The sequence below is a fragment of the Paralichthys olivaceus genome, chromosome 19, assembly GCF_024713975.1.
Source record: "Paralichthys olivaceus isolate ysfri-2021 chromosome 19, ASM2471397v2, whole genome shotgun sequence".
Lineage (NCBI taxonomy): Eukaryota > Metazoa > Chordata > Actinopteri > Pleuronectiformes > Paralichthyidae > Paralichthys > Paralichthys olivaceus.
In genome coordinates, this window is record NC_091111.1 from 19511782 (window position 1) to 19538192 (window position 26411).

Sequence of the window (26411 nt, forward strand, 5' to 3'; positions counted from 1 at the left end):
ACTTTTCATCGTTTTTTGAAATTGTGGAATTGAAAGGTTTGAAAACTTGTTTTGATGTTTTTAAAGTTGGTTTGAAGGAGAGACAGAAAGTTTGCAGAGGGACATCGTCTGAAAACAGGAGGTTTGGATAGATGATGATTTTCAACCCAGAATTAAAAAAGGCCTCAAATATCCTGAAGTAAAATCTGCTGCAGTTAAACCTGTAAAAACTCTAAAGAGATTGATTTAAATCTGAGTTTCTCTCTTTTAGAATTAAAACAGCTTATTTTCCTAAACAAATAAAATCCCTTCATCATGTTGTTCTTTTATTTCATCAGGTTTTTTTTTTATCTCTTGGTAAAACACATGGACTGTTTGGAGATTTCTCTCAAAATTAAACACAGCAGGACACTTTGTCCTCGACTCACTTGTATTAGGTTTTACATGTGGTTTACCTTAAAAATCACAAGTTACACAACAAGTTGTTTTTGAAAGTAGAATAAAAAGAAAACAGAAAAACAATTGTACAAGTCAATAAAACGAAAAAAAAAAGTTCTCCTAAAAATGTTCCCGTCCCCGCCCCGTCACAGTCCATCGTTATTCCTATATCTAATTCCAGTTTTGTCTTCTGGAGGGAGGAGGGGGAGGGTAACCTCTGCCGGAGCCTTGGCCCTGAAACACAAAAACAAGAAAGTTAGAGAAATTCAGCCGTTGAATAATAAACCGCTCCACATGATGATAAATAAAAAAGTTTTGTACATTTATTAGAAAGGGAAAATTAATTTTATTCCATTTGTGTTGTTGCAGGAAGGATTTCATATGTCCAATGTATTTTAATATCCAAATATTTAAATCCATGGCCTAAAAACACAAGAATTTAAATGAACAATATTTTTTTCTGCTCTCAAAGGAAAAATTTTTTTTTTTGTGGCTTTATTCATTTCCAAACTTTTCACGCCTCAAGTGAGTTTCATGAATTCAGACATTAAAACATGAAGAAAAACTTAAATCCTATTTAGAGAATGTGTTTGGAAGCAGCTTCAGTACAAAATAAATAAATAATAAAAAAAATACAAACCAAAAAAGAAAAGGAAGCAAACTAAATTAAATAGCACTGATTGAAAACACTGAATAAATACGTCTGTGGATAATTCAGAGGAACATCGATGCTGCTGCTAAAAGACAAAATAAAACTCAGCAGACGGATAGAGACGAGATGTTCTGAAACTGTGAACTGACCCTTTAATGCGTCTGCACCACAGGTTTCAATGATAAAATTAAAAACGGATTCAGAAGTTTTAGATTAAATTAAACTGAAACGTCTGAAGTTTATTCTGAGTCCGAACCGAAGAGAAACACACGAGTTCAGATTAATGTGTGGAACCGTTCGTTTGCAGAATTAAGAATCTGACACGAACTCAAATGATGAATCTTCTAACTGAGGAAACAAAACCAGGGAAAGTTTTGAAAGTTGACAAAATGCTAAATAATCTGCGTTTCAAAATCAAAGTATGAAAGGACGAGTACATGTGGTTAAATGACTCTGTTGGGTTTTATTGGAGTTTCTGTGTCTAATACAAATAAAAATTCTGCCTCTTCATATTCACAAACACCAAAATCATTTTTGCAGATGAAGGATTTTGTGACAGAAGATTTATCGTTTGAGACGTTTATGAAATGTAATATTTGTTGGTTCAGCTTCACGTTTTAAATCGTTGGTCGTTTCCAGGCCTTTTGTTTTATTTTTACAATCCCTAAATTAATTAATTAATTAATTAATTAATTAATCTCCAAAAACACAAGACGAAGTGAAAATTCAAATTTTCTGTGACATCAGGAATCGACAGCCAATCGGAGGCTTGTGTTTCATGATGGACAGCTTGAGAAATAAAACCCAACAGGAAGTTAAAAGACTTTTTCTGAAGAACTGAAGTTCTTAAGTCGTTTTTACGAAACTTTTAGTTGTAAAATTACAACCTGACCAATCAGAAACCCTAGCTCCGCCCACGTAGCCATGTTTTCATATTTTGGAACCCACAGTTGTGACGTCAGAGGAAGTGACAGAGGTGAAGTTCTGTACCTGTTGCTGTTGCCCCCAGTTGTTCCTGCGATCCTGCCAGTCCTCTCTGCGATTATCGTACTGCTGCTGGTAGCTGCCCTGGCCGCCGCCACCGCCGCCTCCCCGCCCGCGGTTCATGTTCTGCTGGTACGCCGACTGCTGTGACTGCATATTCCGATCCCAGCCATGACCCCCCCCGCCTCCACTGTAGGACTGCTGCTGCTGCTGCTGCTGGTTCCTGGAGACGAGAACACATCAAACCCGTCACGACTCAGAGAAGCAGCGACTCAAGGTCCTGAAACATGTTTTCAAAAAAACTTCCCGTTCTTTGAGCCTCAGGCCGAGTTTGGGTCTGAAGTGGATTTAAAGATATGGAGACAAGAAGCTGATCTTCAAAGTGAAACATCACAGTCAATCAGGCTCTCGTTAAGAAACAGAGAATCAAAGCGTTGCAGTGTCAAGTTGAAGTCATTAAACAGCTTCATCAAAGTTTATTACATTTTTACTCTGTTTGCTTTAATTCAAAATCTAAAACTGTTGTCAAGAAAATAATAATAACAATAAAAACTCTATTTTCAAGTTATGATCTTAAAATCATTTATTGTGAAGGAAATAAATAAATAAATAAGTTTCTCACAAAACAAAGAAAAGCCCAACAATCACTTATTGAAAATAAAAAAATGATCTGGATCTAAATCTTGTTTCTGCTGTTTTGAACCAAAACAATAAAAACACTGAGATCCTCTTTCTGTGGCTTTGATTTCAACAGTTTTAACAACTAAAGTTGTCTCTTATTATTATTATTATTATTATCATCAATAGAACATTTGATGAATCATTAATAGTTTGATCAATGATTGTTAGAAAAGTTTTAAATGATCACGATAAACAGACTCAAACCCAAAAATACTGATCATTGAAAACTGTGGAAACTAGAAAATATAATTTAGAGTTATTTTTTATTTAAGCTTCTTGAATAAATGAGAAGCTTAAATAAAAAATAACCCAAAATGATTTTCAGAGAAGCTGCTGATCATTTTTGTTAATCGACTAATTATTTTCTAAATTAATAAACGTATGTTTCTTTATATCAAAAAAAGAATTTGTCTTGTTTTTGGAAACTGAGAATTTTAAAATCTATTTCTTGAAACAATCAGAAAATAAATTGAAGTTTAAAAAAATCATTATAATAAACTGTAAAAAAAAAAGAATAAAAACATTCAGTGTGATTTATTTAAATCAGGAAGTGTTTAACTTTAATTCACTTCATTAAAATTATTCAATTTTTCATCTGTTCCGAGCTTTTGTTTGTTTTAAAAAAATAAAATCAAAAAGTTTTATTTAGTTTCTGAGTTCAGATTCAAAACAAACTGGAGATAAAAATGTGGAACTTCCTGAAGTGGCTCTTCATTCTGCTCCGAGGTGACCTCCCTAAAATCCCCATCGACTTGCGTTTGCCGAGGGATCGAACTCTCAAAGAGATAAAACGTCCTCTCCTCAGAGATGAGCGCTCGTCCACGCACATCAAAGAGCAGAGTATGAAATGAACCATATTCACATATGTTCGGGATCACCCTCGTCCCTCAAATGAGACGGGCGCGCTGCGTCCGTGGGAGCCGGCGTTGAGCCGACGCGCAGAGGCCCTCCAAACCGCCACCGGACAATGTGTCAACCCAACGCTGATATTAAAAGTCTCTTCTCGGTAACAAAGAAGTGAGAGCGGCCGCCCCATCCCTCATTACTGAACCATGTCACACTCGGACCAGAGCCGGACTTAACCGAGCGCTGGAATCCATAATCCCCACTCTCCAAGTTCCTCCTGCATTTCATCTGCTCCGCTCCTGAGCTGCTAAAGAAACTGTGTTCAGTCGCTGCTAATAACTACTGACCTGAGGTGACACGGAGCCACAATGGGCCTGAAAAGTTGAACCACAGAACCTGATTAGGACTTTGTAGAGGCCTGGAGCCACAATCAATGGCTGGTCTGTGCGGACTCCGCGGCCGCCGGGCGGTTAACGCCGCAGCCTCCGACAGCATTAGTGCTGCCTCATTAAGTTGCACAAACCTCCTCGAGAGAAATCTGCTTTAAAGCGACAGGGAAAAATCTTAATTCAGCAGCGGTGGCGGCAGTAAAGCCTCTCGACAGAGGAAGGCAGAGTGCTCGAGTAAAAAGGCAGGAAATCTGTGGAGGGATTTAAATGGAGATGAGCTAAAATAACCACAGAGCAGCTTCTCGACATGTTTAATTCACAGGAGCTCTACCTGCCGTCGCCAAAAGACACATAGCAGAAGGAAACGGAGGGAAAGAGGCTGAGTTTCATTAAAAAAACGACATTTATACGATAAATTCAACAAGTTAACTGATATAATTTAAAATCTGTGTTTATTTCCAACATCTCACACGAGGAGCTGAACCTCAGAGGTGAATGTTGACACGTTAACCGTGAACTTTTCTTCTCATCAGACCTGAAACAAACCTGTCGACTCACCTTGGATACTGGGACTGGTACGAGGAGGGAGGCGCTCCCAGCAAACTGTTCTGCCTGGAATCTGCACAGAACAAAAGACGACATGTTGAGGAGCCAAGTTTAAAGTTTCTCCTTCTTTTATTTCTCTAAAGAAGCAGCTTGTTTCAACGCAGCAGGAAGGAGGATGAGGTTCAAGATGCATTTTCTTTTGTTTTACTTCAAGAAGAAAAGTTTCATTTTCATAGAATCTGATCCACATTTTCTGCGATGAAACCTCAAGAAATCCTCACACGTGACTGTTTAGAAGCCGAAACTGCAGATTTGACATTAAACTCTGAGACTAATTAACCCCATTCACGTCGGCCGTAACCTCCGAGATTAAAAGAAGAAAGAAAAAATACCAACTGTTTCATTTTTGTCATGGATACAGAACAAATCCGTTGTCATGAGAAAATTAAGTTCTTTCAGACGTCAAATCACACCGGCCTGTGGAGGTGGAGAGGGAGGTGGGACGCAGAGAGCGGCAGCGCCACATTTGCATTTTTGTTCAGAAAATGAAATAAGCATTCAGCCGGCAGCATTGTGGACGCCTCAAGTACCGCGGTTCCATCGCTGCGAGCCCTTCACAAAGACACACTTAAAAAAAAAATAAAAAAAGAGGAGCGAACAGCTTCTTCCAGATTCACTGTTGCCAAGGCGATGACCAGCTGCGAGCTGCGGACTTGTTTGTTTATAGGGGCAGGCCCGCTGAGTGGCTGGGCTCAGGGTGGGTGAAGGGTGACGTGAAAAGGACCTGGAGGTTCATATCAACAAACCTGACGAGACGCAGGAGTGAAAATGTGATTTAAAAACCAGGAAGAATTCACAGCAGCTCATGAAATAATGATTTTTATCATTAAAGAGTCAATTTATTGATTAAACTGAGAAATATTTTGGAAATTGATGAAAATTTGTTGCAGGTTCTCGAATAAAATATTTATTGGTTTTCTTTATCTTTGGGTTTTAGACTGAAGGAGTTCAACAACATGGATTCTGGATTTCTGAGGAGGAAATAATAATAATAATTGTGGATCAGTGTCTCTACTAATAAATCAACAATCTCTCTCTGTAACTGTCGTCCATATCTGGAGAACCGCTCTCATCTCATGACTCACGTGTATCGAGGGTCCAGACTTGTACAGTTTGGAATCTGGAGCGATTTGGACACATGATACGTTCAATACTAATAAACTTGAATTAAATAAACGGGACCGACGCTCCGCAGCAGCAGCAACTGTGAGTCATCACCGGTCAAACAGGCAGGTTCAGAACAGACACGGCTAACACGCTAATATAACAACATAACAAACACAAAACCTGATCAATTCTATTTCCACAAATTAACAAAGTTTATTATTGGATTATAACTGAGAACATATCGTCTGTGCTGACGTCTATCATTTGTAAATTCTTCCTTCGATGTGTTTATTCGTTGCTCGTTAGCATTAGCAAATTAAAAAAGAGAAAATCTCTATATTAATGTCGATCTCTTAATTTACATCAAATGTTGTTATTGAGTAATTTAATCTTAAAACCAAAGATCAGGAGAATCCATCAAGTTGAACCAACTGATAAAAGATTCTACATTTATCACATTATTAATATAGGAAACCTATTTATGAGATGCTCGAGGACTTTTCAGAATCATTTTCAAACTAACAATCATTAAAACACACGATCAAACTAAACATTTAAAAAGTAGCAGGAAGTCAAGAGGGAAATATTCCAGTAGCTTTCTGCTGAAACGACTAAAATCACACACTTAGCATCCAGCAGGCAGACTGCTGTCGCCACATTACATTTTGTTTTTGTCATTCAGTTTTCATGTTTGATTATCTCCTCTGCCAACAAACTTTAAGTGGACCACCCAGTCGGGCTCCAATTATAACTCTGCAACGTTCTGGTCTTCTTTTCCTCGTCGGCAGCAATGACTCAAAAGACAGAATTACAAGTGGACACCTGTCAATCTCCTTAATTAACAATGATCTGAAAGTGTATAGACCTCCAGTCTGCGCCGGACAAAAGCCAACAAAGGATTACGCTTTAAATCCTTAAAAGACGCTGTGTCCACTGTATTAACGCCTGGATTACAAACAACTAAACGTCTCTCTCCACCTCTTTTCAATTAGTTCAGCGACTATTTGACTCAGCTCCCGTCCAGTCGGCTCAGGTCCGACAACAGAGGCAGGACAGTACGTCCTCTGTCTGCTGGACAAAGACGACCAACAAAACTTCATCAGCTTCCAACGCTTCTCGTGACTCACAAATCAATAATCAATTTTAGAAAAGGTTCAGATCTTTGAAATTAATCAGAGCCTTTCTTTGTTCAGTCGGTTTCATTACAGCCAAACTTTTTAAAGGCATCGAAGTTTAACTTCATACGTAACCAGCAGGAGAATTCTACGAGAACTCTGCATTTATAAAAACAATGACCGAATTAAAAAAAGAGCTACGACTGTGACAGAGGATTAAATGTTGTAGACAGATTCAGTTTGGTAAAAAAATCTTCAGACAACCTTTTCTTGAAATATAATAATAATGAGCATTATTTATTCTGTAAAATAAAAGTTTAAATATCGACAAACAAACGTTGATACTGAACGACTCATATCCGATGAATCAGTCTGGAGCTAGTTGATAACGAGCGACTGACTTATGGTTGTTTTAAAACCTTCTTTACGCCATTTAAAGTATTTTCTGAGATTAAATCAGTTTGAGAGTTTTCACACTGAACAAGCAAAGTGAAACTAAACCACCTGTGAATTAATCTGCTGTGAGAAACAACAACAACCGTCTCTTGATCAGAACATGATTTCACTTTTAAAAAACTTTAAACATGTAAATACTGTGAATAAGACATTTGACGGCAGAGAGGTAAAATATGTCGTTGTCACTGAGACGACGTGTGTGACGTGTCCTCATCAGTCAGTCAGTGTGTTATGTGCAGTTGTTACTCTCAAGTGGCTGAAGACTTTGAGGCTTATCAACCACTGTGGTCGTGGCACCGAACCGTTACTTTGCTGCCCTGGTTAAAATTTGGTGTCACTGCGTGTAAAGACAATAATGGCCACCAGCAGAGACTCCCGGCTGGTTATTAAACACCAGCTGGTCCGGCCTCGGCGCACAAAGCCCCGCAGCGTGTTTCTGAGGCAGCGTGTTGACACATCACCGCAGGAGGTAGCTGCGCCGTCAAAGGACAAAGTTAACTTTGGTTTCAACCCTCTTCAGAGCGCATCACACACCCAATCAAATGGGATCTTCCCGGACGCTTTCATCAGAGGGGCCACTGTGTCCAGCGGAGCCACTCGACAGTCTCATTACCGGCTTCGGTCTCCCACAATGCTAATCAGCAACCAACCCCCCCCCCGCTACAAAAATCACAAAAGCCCAGAGCAGCAAAGCCTGAGGTGATTACTGACCGAGCAGAGGACCGGCCCTGAGAAAGTGCAATGTGGACAAAAGCGAAGTCTCAGGCCTCCTGCAGCAGGACGAGGCCGACTTCTCCTGATAATCACAAAATTAAAGTCGGTCAATGTTAAACCCATTTTGTTCAAATGTTGAATAATTTTCCCAGATAAATTTTCATTTAAACCAAAACTGAGCTCTCGACAGTCGTCACTGATGGAACAAGTCAAAGGTTCAGAACTTTAAATGGACAGAAATCATCAGAAATCAAATCAAAATATCAACGATAACTGAGACACTGACACGTTTCTGTTCCAGGTACTTGAGTTGATCAAATAAAAATCATCCTCTGTCACCAGGCGGAGAATCACAGCTGGGCCACGTTGGAGATTTGCACTGATTCCCATTTATTAAAATAACTACTTCCTCATGAACGGTGGGAAAAACACAGAGCGAGTGAGATTAAAAAAGAGAACGTCCTGAACGACTAATTGGCAAGTTTAACATTAAGAACGAGCGGCAGAGGCCAGGGGAGGTGCTGCTGCAATCTGGAGGAGCCCCCAGCCCCCATTTGCATCAAGTGCCACCACAGTGGCCACGACTCCCCCGCACGCCATCAGCGGGTAGAAGAGATTATTCATCTGCTTGCAAATTGGCACATGAAAGTCAAACTGGAGGAGAGCTGGCAGAGGAGCAGGAGGCTGAGCAGAGCGTGATGAGGAGCTGGGAGAGAGATTCTACCTCCGTGTGTGACGAGTCGTTCAAACCATGAACACATCATGAACACACAAACTTTGGAATCATATAAAACTGAAATTTACATTTTACTTTAATTTAATTTCGTCTTCTTTTGTAAATGGAACAATCAATGTGAGAACATTGGCAGCAGGTGATGATAATTGTTCATCAACCCTCCGTCACGTGATCCACTGGTTTGTTAGCTGCCGTTACTTTGACATTTTCTCCAGCGCCATCTTAGTAACCGACGCCCACCTACACCTGCACCCACTGGACGGTACAAGCTGTCAATCACACTGTGGTATCCACCCCCCAACACATCTGGTTCTTTCTGGTCCGTTTGACTCTAAATGATCTTCATTGATAAATGAACATCAGCTGTTTGAAGAAGACTTGACACTAGAGACATTAACTCCTGAGGACAAAGTTTACTGACTTGATAAAGTGAGAGGTGGAGTCAAACTACCAGTGGAGTCGCCCCCTGCTGATTTTAAGGAAGTTCGACATTGGTTTCACTTTCTGGACCCGGAGTCTACGTCCATGTTTATATTCAGTCTACGGTTGAAGCATATCTACAAACATGACGGCCGATGGTAAAGACCAAACTGTAAAACTGTCTCTAAGTTTCACTTCATACAAAACGTTGAGAGAAGTTAGTTTGAAGATAATAAGTCATCTGTTTGATCTGGAGGATTCGACCTTGTAAATACAACAGAGCTCATAGATCCTCCTGAGTTTGATTGTAGAAGCAACTGTTAAAATGTTTTATTCTTTATTAATTCACTTTATTCTATATGACACTGGATTAGCTCTTCAAGGCAGAACAAAAACCGCTCGTCGTATTTTCTCTTTTGACGGCGTCCCTGTGCTTCCTCCAGGGTCATTGAGGAATAAAGACAAATCTAAGTGGATGAACAATTGTGAGAGTCCAACATATACGATGCAACAACATGTCACGTCAATGTATTTGGGTTTCTGTGGTATTTGGAAGCAAAAAATACTTTGAGACGTTATCCAAAGGACACCGGAGGTTCACGGTGACTTTTCTGTTGCTTCAGAGTTTCTTATTGAAAATGTCCTTCTACCTCATGAATGGAACGTTGAATCTAAGAGGACTGATGTTACGAGCAGCATTGTTCAGCACGAGGTTACAGCGTTGAATCACGCTTCCTCTGTGACCTTGAACGTGACAGTTCGTCGTGAGTACGTCCACTTACTTTTTAAACAAAACTTTCATCTCGTTTCTTTTTCACCTCTGGGTTTGTTGGTGAACTGAGATGAAATGAAGTGAGGTGTCAACAGCGTGTGGCTGCGATTGTTAATGTCGACAAAAGCCTTTTGTTACAGCGCTCAGATAGCGGAGGGCACGGGGGAGGGGGGGGGGATAAAAACACCAAATCTCAAATATGACACTTCAAAACAGTCAAGTCGTGAGGGTGCTTTGCTTTCATCTGATGCTGTGGGAGCGTGAGGGCGACAACATCACAAACAACCCCCCCGGTAACTGAACCAGCAGGTATCATGGTTCTATGGAACGTGAATTAACCACCAGGCCAGTACAAAGCCAGACACTCTTGTATTCAACATATTAGTGTGGATGTGGCCTCGTGTGTGTGTTCTTACGTTGGAAAGGCTGGTGGCCGCCGCTGTGTGGGGGACGGTAGTTTCCTCGCTGGTAGCTGTTGGGTGGCGGCGCGCTGCTGTACTGTCCTCCACCGCGCTGGTTTCTGTTCAGGCTGTGACTGCAGGGAGACAAGAAGCTGAGCTGTAAAATCTAATGTTTGTGTACAACCATGCTCATTACCTCTGAGAAGTCGTCAGGGTAGAGGAGTCATTGGAACAGAGCGACTTCAGAACACTTAAGACAACTGACGGTATCGACCTTCTCTTGAGAAGAGTTTTGTTTGTTTCATATTCGTTAACTGTCTTCTGTTATTCCTCCGAGCGCAAATCAATATTTACTATTTCAATCAAAAGGGGATTAAAGTTGATTCAATCAAGTCGCATCCTCACTGTCCTGATGATGAGCGTCGGAGTGCTCAAGGCTTAATAAATACATTTTTCAATTAGCTTGTTGCTAATTTAGGAACAAACAATGAACGTTAAGAATAAAATATTAAAGCAACATCATGTAACTGTTACTGAGCAACCACGCCTTCTGCAGCCACACGTGGTGATTAACTCTGTCGGTCTCCATGTCCCAGTGATGAAGTGGTTTTCATGAACACTGGACATTACCCATGATCCTCTGCTTCCTGAACCAGACGAGCTGTTGCTGGACTAAATCCACTAAAATCTGTTTAGAATTCTATATTTTTTTTTAAAGGTTTCCTGCTGAATGATGGAGGTAAACTCTGGTTTTAAATGATCTACAGTTCAGACATGAACTGAAGTCCGTTACTACAGGCTCCACCCCTCGCTTGAATGTTCCCCACACGTCCCGTTGTTGTGAACGAGTCGGACGATCTGCTGCTTCACACGTGAAACTGTCTAGAAAATGTCCAGACCCAATTTTGCGACCATTGTTGTGTCATTTAAGATTTTCTAAGAATCTGGAGACATCAGATTGATCAGGCGTCAGTTATTACTAGAAAAACACAAAACTGCAGCAACATTCCCATCGTCATAAACTCCCTTAAATGATTAATAACCAGAACAGCTCAACTTACGTCAGTCCTGCAGCTAGATGATAGAATCTACACTATTTTGTGTAGCAGTAATCAGGCTGCGGCCCTAACGCTCTGTACAACACATGCTATTTGATTTAAAATCAAAACCAAAAAAAACAATCTGCTCAACAATTTCCTCCAGGATTGTGTGCTCACCGTCCTCCCAGCAGCTGCCTGTTTGGCCCCATCAAGGCACATAACTGCCTGATTTACTGATCCGACTTGGTTTATCAGGAGAAAAAGAAATAAATTGGAATTTGTTGCGTTCTTTCAAATCTGTGCATAATTAATTCCCCAACACGCTACAGTCGGACGGAGCCAGATGTTCAATTATTCACATTTCCTTAATGATAATATCAATGTGTGGAGGAGAGAGCTCCGATCATAATCAAGGACGGCTGGTTAATGGGGAACGTTGGGGGGGGAGGGATCAAACATTTAAACACATTTTTAAATTCTTCACCAGAACCTCAGGGTTTTTCTTGGCCGAGAATCAGGCGGGGGAGCGATGCTTACAGTGTTCGTTTGGGCCTTTTCATACATGTATGAGTCATTTTTACAGGTTGGACCGATTGTGTCTCTAATGCAAGTCAATGTAATCCTCTGAAGCCATGAATGTGTGTGTTTGTTGAGTTTTAGACGTTTGTCTTTTGATCCAAATGAAAAAAAATCACGTACGTTAAGAGCAACAGACCTGCCACCTTCTGTGACTTTCAAAATAAAACATAACATGAGGCTGATGACGTGACAAAGGAAGTAATTTCAATATTTACAGATTGTTTGTGTTGGAGATGATTCTTTATTCAAGTCGATGCAGAGACCAATTAAACTACAACACTGAAACAATTTACTCACTCTGCATCTTAACTAGTCTGAGATTAACAACAGAAATTCAGACCCTGTGTGTGCAAAGATATGAATCTTCTGTGTTCTAATGGTTGTTATAGTAAACGCAGATGAATAAACTCACCCCAGAGCTCTGAAGGACGACTGGTCCAGGTGAGCCTGATGCCTGTTTGGGTTGAAGCCGAGCTGCGGTCGCCACGGTTCCCTGTTCCCTCTCTCCCAGTCGCCTGGTTTCAGGACCTTGTTGGGGAGCCTGAGGAGCAGCAAACATAATCACAGTTAAAGTTGGTTGTGCACAAACTGAAGGCTGGCAATCTAGTGAATAATCACTGATTATAAATCTCATATCAGAAGACTTTATATAAAAAGAGCAGTTTCAATAATGAAATCATTGTGGGTCACACTCAGTGGTTATTATTTTGTCTTTTGGGGCATTTAATGTTGGACAGACAGGAAAACAACAGAACAACAATAAACCTAAACTGCTCCTATAATGATGAAGAGTGTAAAAAAAACCTGAAAGTAAGAAGTCTTGAATGTTTCAAGAAGCTTTTTTGAGATAAGCAGGAAAAATCTCTCACTTGGCTTCAGGCAGGAGGACCGCCTTGAACACGAAGCCATCTGCGAACTGCGGGTCCTTGTACTTCACTCTGGAAACAAGAGGAAATTCATTTTCAGTGAGTCAAGAGTTTTATTAGCTCACGTGTTTTAAATAAAAAGACATTTAAGAGGGGAAAAACCTCCCCTTCCACACAGAGGTCCTAAGTTTGAGATGTTTAGCCTCGTGGACTGTTCTGAGATGAGGGCGGTGGTTTCTACATGTTCCTGAACATCTCATCAGCCTCAGAAAACTGAACACTGGTGTTGTGATGAAAGATACACAGCACGATGCCGAATGTGTCTAAAACTAATCTGCTCTGCAGCTGCACGGTGAAAGCATGAATGAGACTGTATCAGTGACTGGAATAGTTTGTTTACATAAATTACATGTATGTGTATATTTATTATTCAGTCAACCCCCTGCACTGTTATTTAAGCTGCATGTGGAGGTTTGTTATGTTTATTTACAATTTGTCAGCTGAGACTAAATCTGCAGATTGTGTGAATAAAAGATTCATTAAATAATTAAGATAATTAAACTCAGCAACGAGCTTGAAATGGCAATGATGCTCAGTCGTACACTGAAATACATTTACAATTATTCCTTTACTGATCAGTCAAGATTAAACATGTGGAAAAAAACATTGATATATATTTAAATTAAAAAAGGCAATAAATGTATAACAGTTTAAGAATGTTTTACATTTTCTTTGACAATCAATTTAAGATCATGTTACACGTGTCACCATCTTGTGCTTTAATGTTTTTATAACACCTTTATAATATAATATAATAATATAATATATATTTATGTGATAAGAACTACCGTCAATGACAGAAAGCATCTTTCAGAAAAATTTATTTAATGTGTACTTTTATTTGTTTGGTCCATGTCCGCTAACATGGAGAAGGCTGTGTTTAAGACCTATACAGCAGCCAGCCACCAGGGGGTTATCATGAGGGTTTGCCTTTAGATTTGGGAGCTGTGTCGTCCATCTTTAATTACAGTCTGACAGATCGACAGTTCTTACCCGATTGAACTGTTCTGTGAAATGTCCCGCAGCATCGGGATGGGCGACGTCACTATGCTGGAGAATAAATATGAAGAAATAAGTCGTTTGTTGAAAACATTGAGAGAAATTGTAAAACAAAGAGAATAAAGAGGCGTTTCTTACTTATCTGGTAGAATCGGGTTGTCATCAAGATTTAATTCACCTTGGATTCCATGACACAGCTCTGCAGGGATCTCAGTGCCCTGAAGGAGACAGAGCTACAGTCTGGATCCAGTGCGACATGGTGACAGATAATTGTTGTTGCACCTCATAATATTAGTGATTTCTTTTTTTGAAGTGAAAGTAGTAAAAGTTGACTCAAATCTGAAATGTTGGAAGATTTACTTCCTGCTGTCGATCTGATGCTTTTCGATTATTACAAAGTTTTTACCCAGCGAGTAAAAATAAACATCAAACACTTCACAGATGCATAATCAACACGACAAAATCCAACTGAGACAACACCTGCGAAAGCACAGGACACATCTGCAGCAGAGTGACAGAGCGAGTGATGCAGATGTTTTCACCAGATCTCAAAGAACCACAAAAGAAAACTTATTACAGAAAAGTGTTGACAAAGCAGCTGACTGTGTGTGTGTGTGTGTGTGTGTGTGTGTGTGTGTGTGTGTGTGTGTGTTTGTGTGTGTGTGTGTGTGTGTGTGTGTGTGTGTTCAATGTGAGAATGTTCTGGATCTAATGCGTTGGAGTCTTGTTACCTCCCGAGCTTCTGTGCGGTAAAGTTCGTGGATGAAGTCGAAGAGCGGGTGAGATTTGCTGAGAAACAACACGTCGCTTCCCAGGCTGTTTCTTTTCACTGCAACAGAGAAGAGACAGCGATGAGAAGAATTTATACAGTTCACTGGAAAGGAAAGATGAGTGACCTTCAAACAAAGGAAGAGAAAAGACTGAAAAACAAATTGGATCATGTCTCTTATGATGTCGGCTCAGTGCTGCTCACCTTCCTCCGGTGTGAGGTCCGGGTAGACGTCAGCCAGAGCCGCCCTCAACCGACGTTCGTCCACAAAAGGTAACAAGGCCACACCTTGAAAATTAAACTTTATTTGAATAGCGCCAAATCACAATACACATTATCTCAAGACACTTTACGTAGAAGGTCAAGACCTGACATTCGTTCTATAGAGAAACAATAGTTCCCACAAACGTCAGTCACTAGTATCTTGACCCAGCTCTGGATTCATTCAGCAGGACGGAGACTCACCTTGCCAAGCGTATTTCTTGCCGTTGAGATCGATGGCAAAGTCGTCGGGGTAGAAATCGATGATGGAAGAATCCTGTGTCAAAAGAAGAGTTTAAAAGAAGATGAAGAGTTGACTTGGAAGAAGATGAGGAGCTTATTTGACTTTGGAGAAGTTAGTAAATGATCCGTTTTTTAAAAATCTTACTTTAATTGTGCATCAGATTCTTTGCAGATCTGATCCATTTAATAGACCTTTAAGACTTTTACAAGAGATATCTTTCTGCACATCATCTTTCTTACCGGGTTGCTCATAAGACTCCGCCATGTTAGAGGCAGGAAGTTGCCGCTGGCAGCAGGAAACACTCCCATCAGTTGCTCCAGTGGCTTAAACTGCAGATAAACAACACGAGTTATTAACACACTCACGTCAAGAATAAAACCTAAATGAAAAAGAATAATTAAATAAACAGCAGATTTGACGTGATGTGAAAAGATTATTACTTCAGAATATCCTGAATCATCTGTCGATGCGATAAACTCTTTTTAACTTCACCAGTCGATCCTTTACATATAAAGATTCTGTTGTGATCTCTCTATCCTGAAGGTTTTCAGCTGTCATGGCTTCATGACACTAAACGACCTGAAGTCAAGTGAACGAACGGGTGCAACACCTTCAGTATGTTTTGAAAAATCAAAAACAAACAAACACCAAACCTTCAATGTGAAGAGACGAAGAAAGAGAAGAAGAGAAACAGGCAGTGAAGAGAGAGGCGGTCTTCTTACCGGTTTCGTGTCCTTCTCGAAATCGGTGAACATGTCTTTGATGTCTTTGAAGTCGGAGGCGAACGGGGCATAATGGAAGGGGAAGTACCACTTCCAGGAGGCACAGCCCTGCAGAGCAGCACAGAAACAATCACTGACCCTGATCCACAGACTCACCGAAACATGTTTCCAAGTTTCACCGACAACTCCTCATTATCAGTTCATATCTGTTCCACTCTAAACAATTATGAAACACAGAGGCTTTTTCAATACATTGTTCTGAGACGAAGCAGCTTCGTGAGTGACAGGAGAGATGTCTTTACGTCAACAGATAAATAAAATGAAGTAATAAGTTGAATTAAAGTTAAAATGTAATGTGAAAAAATGAGCCAGAAATATGTTTTGGGTTTGGACAATGATATAAAACGGCAAAGTGACAAATCACCACAATTAACAAACCAACATCAGGCACAGCTCGAAACCAGAGTGAGAAAATATAAATAAGAATGAACTGATGTGGTTTCAGTTGAGTTTAATCATTTCATTCAACGTTTCATTGGTGGAGGCTGCTGCAGACTCAGCGCTCTTCTGTTTTTGCTACAGGTCATTTTAAGTGATAGACTTCCAGACTAAGAAGCTGGACACAAAAACAAACATTAAAACACGATGAGGAAATGGAATGAAAAAAGATTTTCTTTGCCCTTTTTTCTCACGAAACTTCCACTGCCGTACAAATCTTAAAATCCAATCTGACATTTAGAAACCTTAACGAGCCTGAATCCCGATCGCACGGTGTGTTCCAATGTAAAAGTCCTGCAGCGACGACAAAATGTAATCTCCATCTGTTGTCGCTACACTTTCAAATGTTTTTAAATGTTTATATTGGAGGGATATATATATATGTGTATATATATATATATACATACACATATACATATATGTGTGTGTATTTAAAAAAATCTAACCCTGCAGATCCAGCATTTTGACCACTTATCCTTCCTGAGCAAACACGCCTCACACCAAAGAACGACCTTCACTTCCCACAATCCACCTCTGAGGCGGTCCTCTAATAAATCCACCAATCTTCACATCTCAACCAATGTCCTTTCAAAGCCCAACACTCTATTATCAAAGATGGTCATTCAAATGATAATATGGGACTTTACCATAATAAAAGGTGGAGGAGGCTCCGGTCTCCGCATTAAAATAATCGCACAGATCATTTATGGTAATATGACGACGTGTTTTGTCTCGATGAGAAACTCATTTGTGACTGTGGCTGGCGAGGGTCAAAGACCACGAACCGGGACAAAGAAATTATATATATTTACTGTTGTTGAATAAAAACGCACAAAGAAAAAAAGTTGTGACCGTGAGATATTATTATGAGTAAATAAACAAGCCTGGTTCAGGATTTCTCTCGTCAGTTAGAAAATAAACTGTTCATAAAATGTCAGAAAAATAGAAAATTACCTGACCATGTAAAACATTTCTTGGACAGAGATATATCAGCTGATATATTTTTTTTTTTAATAACACAAATGTAACCAAATAAATAGAACTTGAATGAGAGAAAACTAATCATTTCTCAACGTAAATTGTAAATACATTTCTAAATCTTATCACTTTTTTAATTCTGTAAAATAAAAGTTTATCTCCCTGCAACAGAAACGCTGATACCGACCTGTGAAAAACTCAAATCGTCCGATTTCTCGGCCAAACGATAAATCAATGGGGGACGGACGGAGAGACACAGTAAAACTATTGTAAAGTTTTACTGTAAAAGATGAATAACCAGATAAAACAAATCTGAAGATCTGGGACGCAGAAACAAAGTGTGACTCTCTCCCTCTGGCTCTTTTTTGTGTTTTGGATGAACCCTGCTCTCTGTTCCTGGATCATTTGATGAGGTGTGTTTGATCATAACTCTGCGATGGCGGACAGAAGCGTGAATGTGCGGCAGCAGAGAGCAGACACGTCCCGCGGTCCGTCGAGGGCCCGCTAATGAATTCATCCAGAGCGGCCCCATGAGACGGGCTTTGGATTGGCGAGCGTGCGGAGTCAACGCAGAGCGTGAACACACTGAGAGCACAATCAGCCCGAACAAATCCCACCGGCTCAGCCTGAGACGCCCCGGCTCTTCTGGAGAGGGCCCACAGCTGATTATTTCATTTCAAGATAAAGATCAATATTTTACAACAGCAAAATGATTTAGAGTATAATCACACTGCAAACAGTAACTGGAGATGTGAGACTGTTGGGAGGAATATGAGGGTGAAGCACTCCACAATAAGGAGTTCTTGACTTTTTAGAAAAAGACAAAAACTGTTGCTGCCTCAAAAACACTTTAAATCAACCATTAAATGTGTTTGGTCAATATTTCTTTAAGTGAGTTTCTTTGTTTTGGTCGCCTGTTTGGAATATGAACCGTGACTTCATGCAGTAGTTTGTGAGCTGCTGTTCTGAAGCCTCCAGGCCGACATTGTGTTCAGCGCCATTTAGTTTTTTTTTTAAACCAGAAGAAACCATATTTGGTGGAGCAGGGGGTGGAGCCTGACTGAGCGCTTGCGAATGTGCCCACCTACACCTGCCACCATTTGGATGGTACAAGCTGTCAATCACTCTGTGGTAACCACCCCCAACACACCCAGTGCTTTCTGGTCCGTTTGACTCTAAATGATCATAATTGATAAATGAACATCAGCCGTTTGAAGACGACTTGAAACTAGAGACTGAGACAAAAACTCCTGAGGACAAAGTTTACTGACGTTATAAAGTGAGAAGAGACATTTTCTATAGAAACTACCAGAGGAGACATTTTCTATGACACCTTGAGCTCTGTGTGAGTATTCGGGGCAGCAGGAATCACAATGAAACACAGGTGTGGGTCTTCGTGGTGCGTGGACATACCTGGTAATAGTAGCGCAGCACCCAGCAGAGACCCTCCACGTACGACTTCACCACCCTCTTCCTGAAATCATCATCTGTAACTTCCACGTCAAACTTGGTCTTGTAGTATCTCTGCTTCCAGCCGTCCTCCCACAACCTGCAGCACAGGAGGACATGGTCAAGCTGTCATAGGTTTGTTGCTCAGCAGGATTTGACGATGTTAACGCTGGCTTCAACATTACAGACATTTAATTGTTCCTATTTACATTAGAGGTTATGTTGTAAATAAATCTAAATTACACATTAAAACAACTGAGTGAAGGCTGAAACTTCCTGGAATAGTTTAATGGCTTTGACTTCTTGGTAGATTTTATGCACACATAATCAAGGCCGTCCAGCATCTGTGCTGTGGATCCTCAGAGCGGCCCGCGGGGAGCGCTAACTCCTGAGAGGAAAGCCTCCATGAATACCAATTTAGCCCGATGGATTTAGCAGCTTTGACAAGTGCGTCACAGAGGAATTTACTCGAATGTTGCTGCTTTCCATATTAATCACGTGCAGAGGGGTGTGTGTGTGTGTGTGTGTGTGTGTGTGTGTACGGGAGGTGGCACAGAGTTAAACAGCTTGTCCTGCAGCACTGAGACATTAATGAATCTTAGCTTCTGTTATTTAAGGCCTTCCTCAGCGACTGAAGCTGATCTGTTAAGATTCACTATTAACAACAGCTTCTCAATATGAACACAATCAAAGTGGATCCGTCTCATTAACGGCTGATTGTTTCTGTTGATTTGGTTGTTCGGGGTCAGAGAATGTTTATCATGGTTTAGTAAATGCGTGAATGTTTTTCTCTTGTTTGATTTTTATCAGTAAATGGGTAAAGAACTTGACTTTCCATTTTTCTGTGTAATTTGTTCTGCTGCTTTATTCTGTACATTAATGTGATCAGGATTAATTCAGATGTAAGCCACGTTGCTGGTGTTGGATATTTCTACATCAATGTAAATAAACCTTACAATGGAGTGAATATAGTGATCGCTAGAGTCCTTCTAAAAGTCAAATGATGACAACTGACAAACTTTGAAGGTGATAAAAAGTCCAACACGTCCATCTTGCAATGTAAACATCAGCTCCTCCACTTATTCTCCCAGCCTCCATTGTGAACCCCTCATTCAGATTTACCTGACGTTGTCTTCAGGCTCTGGCTCGCTGTCGCTGTCCTCAGCTTTCCTCTTCACTCCCCTGCTGTCTCCGTCACTGGGTCCTGCAGAGGACTGGACAGGGCGACGAGACATTTAGGAGACGAATTGATTACACACAAACATTGACATGACATGAAAACTACGAGTATTGCTCAAAGAGTAAAGACGATAACAATCCTAAACAGTAAAAGAAAAATTCCAAAACCGATGAAACAGCCGATCCTAAGATTTCATTATGACAAAGGTTTTTGTTAAACCCCTTGAAGTCTTTCTTTCAAATCCATTGTGGTTGTGTACAAAGACAAATTAGGATAATAACTCTGTCCATATACTTATGGATCTGTATCTCCTGTCTGATGCAGCTGCCGTGTGTATAAAACATGTTTCTATGAAGGAATCTGATCGAGAGCAGAAAATAGATGAATACAAACCACTGCCTTGACTACTTAACCTTTGGTTTCTTTCATTCATGTGCTAATACATGGACTCCTGTTGTGTGCAGATTTATTTAACACTATACCCACACAGAGAATTCAACAGCTTAAGATTCACATTAAATAGAAACATGACCTTGAACTGAGCTGAAGGCAGCATCCACATTCAAACAGGTCGCCCAAACACAAATACTGTCAAACCTGAAATATCCATAAGAAAAGGTGACGGTGTGTAAAACGTGAATCGCTTGAGGGACAATTTTCAAGGTGGGAGATGAAATCGTCTGAAGGAAAGTTGAAGTGTGAAAGAATGAATGGATTCTATTTCCTACATGCTGCATCGATCAAAGACCTTAAAACGTTTCACTTAACACAAAAAATCAATTGGTGTAAAAGCAAAATTAGCTCAATCGTCCTCTAATAACCAACAAAGAAAATACTCTGAGCACAGTTCACTGACATGTTTAAGAAGCTCGCCCCCTTCAGGTGTAAAACAATTACATGCTTCAGGTTTTTGTTCAGTTCTGAGAAATGTCAAACACAAGCCTTGACTGTGGTTAAATGTGACAGTAAATAAAAAAAGGGCTGCAAACCTGCAACAAGCACCAACGTGTAGCTGAGATAATGTGGTTTCAGGAGTTTATGTGAATCTTACATGTGAAATGTGTCCAAACTAAGATTTTGAGGGACTTTTGGGATATGAGCTCAATCGAGTGCCACTCTAGTTCTTCATTTCACCAAGAACTTACGTTGCCTCCATTCCTCATCATGGCCTTCAGAGACTGAGCAGCATCCTGGAGGAAAACAGAAACACCTATTGTGACCGTTTTTTCTTTTATCGTCAGATTTACCGTTAGCCTCAGTGTACCCTCGAGTTCAGCCTGTATAACAAGGCCAAAACACTTGATGACGCTAAGAAGCACAACTGAGGTTTTGTCCCTAACGTCTTCTGGCCGACCTGCTAACATCTACTGGTAGTTAAATTGTGCAGGAGACCTTCAAACGTACAAGAGATATTCACCATCTAGTCCTTTATTCTAAAAAAACATGACATCACATGTTAAATTGTGCTCGAGGTCTGATGTGATGAAATCATCCGATAGAACGTGTAACTGGACAACAGCTTTAAAAACTCATTGTTACAACACAAAAGGTTTGTTTGAACATAAACTATTCATTCATAAATGTAACCTGTAGTTAGTCGTACCTTGTTGGGTTGCTCCCTGTTCTGCATTCTCATGTCGTAGGCCTGGTGACGTGCGTTTTGAACGGTATCGGGTCGGTCTCTTCGCCCCAGGGCCTGTGGGGCAAACTGGCCGGTGGTCATGTAGGCGGGACCACGCTGCTCCGCCTTAAGAGAAACACAAGAGACACCTCTGACAATTCAGTACACAGGCAATCACGATCTGTATAAAGCTTCCTGCAGGTTTATATTATCAGTAAAATTTATGTCAGTGTTGAAGCTTGACTACAGTTTTACGCACCTTCATCCTCTTTCGTTTCTCTTTCATTCTTCTCTTGAAGCCTTCCTACAAGACAGAAGAAGATGAAAACATTTGCACTCTTTATCTGGACTCCGGTGGATCAGCTGTTATCTTTTATAAAACCTAATCTAACGATGGTGAAATCTCACATCGTCCTCTTTGCGTTTCTTGAAGATGTTGTCCTCGGCAACGCCCACCGCCTGCATGATCAGCTCTACTCGCTCCAGGTTGACGTAGCCGTTGTGCGTCAGGTAGCCCTACAAAATAAATTTGTTCAGCAGTGTCCTACATTTCTCTTTATGCAGTTTCTGTTCTGCCTGTTTGCAAAACTCAGATTAGTGATGATACTCACTCCTGTTTTGTGCACAACGTCTTTGTAGATGTTGACCAGCCGATCAATGGCTCCCTCTCTGTAACACAGAGGATAATTCAAGTCGGGTCATTCAGTGTAGATTGAAACGGTTAATCAGGACGGGAAATTGAGCTGAAACCAAACAGCAATTTATCTTCAACGGCAGCGAGAAATTTGGCTGCATCAGGTAATCAACCAACGTTTCATCTTTGTGAAAAATAAAGACGAGAGTCTGACCCTCTCCACCGGACTTCAGGCTGATCGGTGTCAGAGGTTAAAGTGAAGTGGTGGGAGGATTACAGTGACAGTGAGTAATAAAGCTGTTTTCTATAGAGCCAGTAGAGAAAACACCTGCACTGTATGAAGCAACACAACCGTCCAATTAACCCGGTTTTTGTGAAGCTAAAAGAAAGCTGCCGCTGCCACAGGGAAGTTGGAATAATTGAGATGAGACAAAGAGAAAAAAAATCCTGTAACTGTAGAAATAATAACTGAATGTTTTAAATAATAGTTTTGATTTTAGATCGATCTTAACCAACTGACATAACCGCTTCCACATTTTCCAACATTCAAACTAATTCTAGGCACAAAGACTCGTCCTGAAGCTCACCTGATTTCTAAGGACGGCAGATGAGGCAGAAAGTCGTTACCAACAAAGAAGCACATGAAAACCCAGTCGTCGACACTCCTCTCAAAGTCGAAGGGAAATGGCAGACTGGCCATGGTCAGCTCTCTGGCGAGGTACTGAAAACAAGAAAGGGTGGAAATTAAGTAGGTTTTAGATTTTGGTTCTGGACAAACAGCTGCTCGTTTACTTTATGAAATAAGAAGATTCACAAAGATACATAAACTAGTGAACCAACCTCCCGCAGCACACACAGTCTGATGAAGATGAACTCCTGCTCAGACACCGGCATAGTGTCAGCAAATTCATCGTGCTGAAAGAGAAATGGTTTTTATATTTTTACTCTTGCTCTGACTTTATAAACGCACGTGTGTGTGTGTGTGTGTGTGTGTAATATTCGTTAAGAAGCAGCAGTCCAACACGTCTGAATCCTCACCTCTCCCTTCTTCTCTCTGGCCGTCCCCTGACAGTCCTTGATTTCGTGACCCATCTGATTGCAGAGTGCACAGGGCCGCGGCTTGTTGGGTTTGAACTCCTCTCTGATGATGGTGAAGTTTGGCTCGTGTGTGGCCAGGCCCAACATGATCAGGTCAGCTGATCGGTGACAACATGAAGAAAGACGCAACTTTTTAAGTAGTAATGAACAATGAGACCAGTTTACTTCTCTCTGTAAATACTGAAGTTATTTTACTGTAACGTTACACAAGGTGAATGTTTTTTATTTCCTCTTATTCTACATTTCAGACTGTGGATTTAAAGCCTCACCATCGGCTCCACACAGGCAGTGGTGTGTGTTGGGGTCGTGGTTGGGTTGAGCTGTGAAAGTGAATCACAAACATTAGTTAATGATGTTTCTGACTGTGTGTGTGTGTGTCTGTGTGCTGCTACATGAAATGTGCTTTAATGTGTGTTAAGGGAGCCGCACCTCTCTGCCTCCTGATGTAGTCCATGATCTTGTGTTCACCTTCGCCTGGAACACTGGCGTCAGACAAGATGACCTGGGGCAGAAACAGACAGTGACTTTCTACATCGACACGTAACCAGAGTACAACATGTCAACAGCCACGAGCTCCAAACAAAAACATATCATCAAGTTAAAAAAATGGAAGTTACTTCTTTATCACAGTTTCTGTGGTTCTGATGAACTGTTGTATTTATAAAATTCTTGAAAACAACAAGAAACTTCTGGTAATGTTTCTGTCTGAGATCCTGAGCAGCAGTTTCACTCACTGTGACGTTCTTCCATCCTGGATCATTGCTGAGTCTGTCTGCGACGTAGTATCGGAGACACTGCGCCAGGTTGTCCATAAACTCTGTTCCCTAGAGAAAGAAGAATTAATTCCATAACAAGTTATTCACAGAGAAAAAAAAAAGCTAAAAATAAATAACATCTGCTTGTGAAGAGAAGAATGTAGCAAACTTACTGGGGTGATGCAGTTGCTGTCAAATCTCTCCTTAATCTCCTCAGGTGGAAGATAACCTCCTGAAGAAGAGCAATAAAAAATGAAGTGAGGTGACGAAACAATATTACCCAAAATAACGTTTGTATTCAGTATAGAATGTGAAGAACGTGCTGAAAGATTTGAAACACACACCATTATTGATGATCTCCTCCCTCATGCGATGCTTCTCGTCTGCCAACTCCACGCCTTCTTTAGAGGCACGAAAACGTCGAGAGCGCTGCTGGTTCATTTTGGCACGTGGAGCCTGTAAAGACATCAAAGCAAAGTTCCCGTAAAGCTTATCATACATTTCCTCTTTATTAAAAAGGATAAAATCTGATTATTCTTTATTTATTGGGAGAGATGAACGAGAAAACCAGCAGTGAAGTAAAAATGACAATTGGCGAATGCAACTTTGTCTCTACAATCTATTTTTGTCCACACGAAAATAGGTGACTGATTAAAAAACTGGTGGGAAAAGGAGTCATAATCTAAACGGCAAGTTTGTGGTCCTGAGTTACTCACCACTCCATCGATGGCCATGTAAAGAACTCTCCGGGGCCGCACGATATTAAACAGGCGGTCGATGTACTCGAAAATAGCGACCATCATCTCATCTTCATTCTTGGGGGCAGGTCTGTTAAAATATTGGACATTTTATTCACTGTCCACAGAATCCACGTCGACTGGGCTCTAGTTATCGAGACATGCACTGATTTGAATATCTGGCTTACTTGTCTTCTGGATGTGTACATGGGTGAATGATCCCATTCATGTCCAAGTACAAGTTGTCGAACTCCACCTCATTGGGGTTGGGCTTGGTTGTATCAACAGGAATACGGACTCCATTACATTCTTTCCCCTGTGGAGGTGAAGAAAAAAGAAAATACATAAATTTACTCACTGTTCAGCCACAATCAACTTCTCTGAAAATAATAAGTTCTTAAAGTCAGGAAACATCTGGACCTTGATGCATTTGACTCACAACCAATAGTGTGACACGATAAGTAGATAAAACTGATTACTTGATAAACAACATTCATCAACTTAGAGCCGTGGAACAGAATATCAATAATCACTGCAATATAATTTTCATGATAACATACGACCAATATGTATAAATAAAATGCTAATGCATCGTTCAAGCACAGTGAGGAGGTGTAATTTAATCTTTTCCATTTCTGCTCGTAAAGAGTTTAAAACCACAACCTTCATTCAGATGGAAAGAAATAATGTAAGATATTGTGATAAACAACAAACAGAAAGGTAAATACATTTATCTTGATATAATTATTGAACATATTGTCCAGTCCTAACTGATCCACAGGTCAAACTTGAAGATATCATCCGGCTCTGTGGGAAAATGGATTTGGCCAAATGATCAACAGTGAAAATATGAATCGTTGTAACCGGACATAGCATCAGCAGCAAATCAGTCAACACACGTGGCGGCTACTGAAACTTCTTTTTACCGCTTTAACAAAAGGTTTAGTTTGTTCTGACAACACGTGGGTTGTAAGATTCAACACAACTCGGTGGTTTGGAAGTGACAATCACAGCGTAACACAAGAGACAGAACACACAACTTTCATCTGAGGGTGTAAAACACACAGAAATAAATCCAATCAAGTTTAAAACCAGTGCAGATGAAGTTTAATATCTGGAGCTTGAAATTACACCAAGACGCAAAGAACGCGTCGGTGTCAGCCTCCGCACGTGATGGTGTAAAGTTCGGAGCGCATTTGTTTACACGCCGAAGTCCACGAACTTCCGCTGCTTCTCAGAAGCGAACGAGCCAGAAACTTCAGCGCGAAACGAGTCGAAGAGAAATCAGCGCCAGAGAAACAACATTCAGACAGTTCAACGGTTCAAACTGTGAACGCACGCGGCGTTAATTCAACGGGCTCTGCTGCTAGCTAACATGCTAACACGTACCTTCTCCTCCACACAGTGAACAATGATAGACGCGTATTTCCGGCTCAGCCATCGGAAAAACGCCGGGACTCCCATTTCCAGTGAAGAATCTTTGAGCCGACGGTTTATAAAAACATGAACTTGTATGAAACAGTTAAAATCGCTCAGTTAAAACACGATACTTGTTGTTTTTCAGTGCAACGCAGCAGCTACATGCTACTGCTCATGGCCGATGTGTTCCTCTTCCGGTTCACGCT

The 26411-nt window shown here is 40.7% G+C and overlaps 1 protein-coding gene across 2 annotated transcripts; it reads right to left on the reverse strand.

The window, feature by feature from the left end:
- Nucleotides 1-292: 292 nt before the first annotated feature.
- xrn2 (5'-3' exoribonuclease 2) lies at nt 293-26411 on the reverse strand. Of its 2 annotated transcripts, XM_069514581.1 has the most exons (31): nt 26176-26411; nt 24975-25102; nt 24766-24877; nt 24394-24505; nt 24223-24281; nt 24029-24118; nt 23724-23796; nt 23564-23614; nt 23235-23392; nt 23037-23111; nt 22784-22917; nt 22174-22231; nt 21971-22078; nt 21822-21866; nt 21545-21688; nt 21087-21131; nt 19884-19975; nt 18726-18861; nt 15837-15944; nt 15354-15443; nt 15075-15147; nt 14814-14897; nt 14572-14669; nt 13979-14058; nt 13835-13891; nt 12785-12853; nt 12328-12456; nt 10312-10430; nt 4528-4588; nt 2060-2276; nt 293-651 (listed from the first exon to the last, which is right to left on the reverse strand). In XM_069514581.1, exons 1-31 carry the CDS (start codon nt 26248-26250, stop codon nt 589-591), a joined length of 2943 nt encoding a protein of 980 aa, XP_069370682.1. In that variant the 5' UTR covers nt 26251-26411; the 3' UTR covers nt 293-588. The 2 variants fall into 2 exon arrangements, with proteins under 2 accessions (XP_069370682.1, XP_069370683.1); XM_069514582.1 differs by lacking the exon at nt 21087-21131.

Coding starts and splice junctions, on each gene's coding strand:
- xrn2 (XM_069514581.1), bottom strand. CDS start 26,250: ATGGGAGTCCCGGCGTTTTTCCGATGGCTGAGCCGGAAATACGCGTCT. Junction 25,103..26,175: donor TTCACTGTGTGGAGGAGAAG/GTACGTGTTAGC, acceptor TCACCTCCACAG/GGGAAAGAATGTAATGGAGT. Junction 23,393..23,563: donor CTGCCTGTGTGGAGCCGATG/GTGAGGCTTTAA, acceptor GTCACCGATCAG/CTGACCTGATCATGTTGGGC.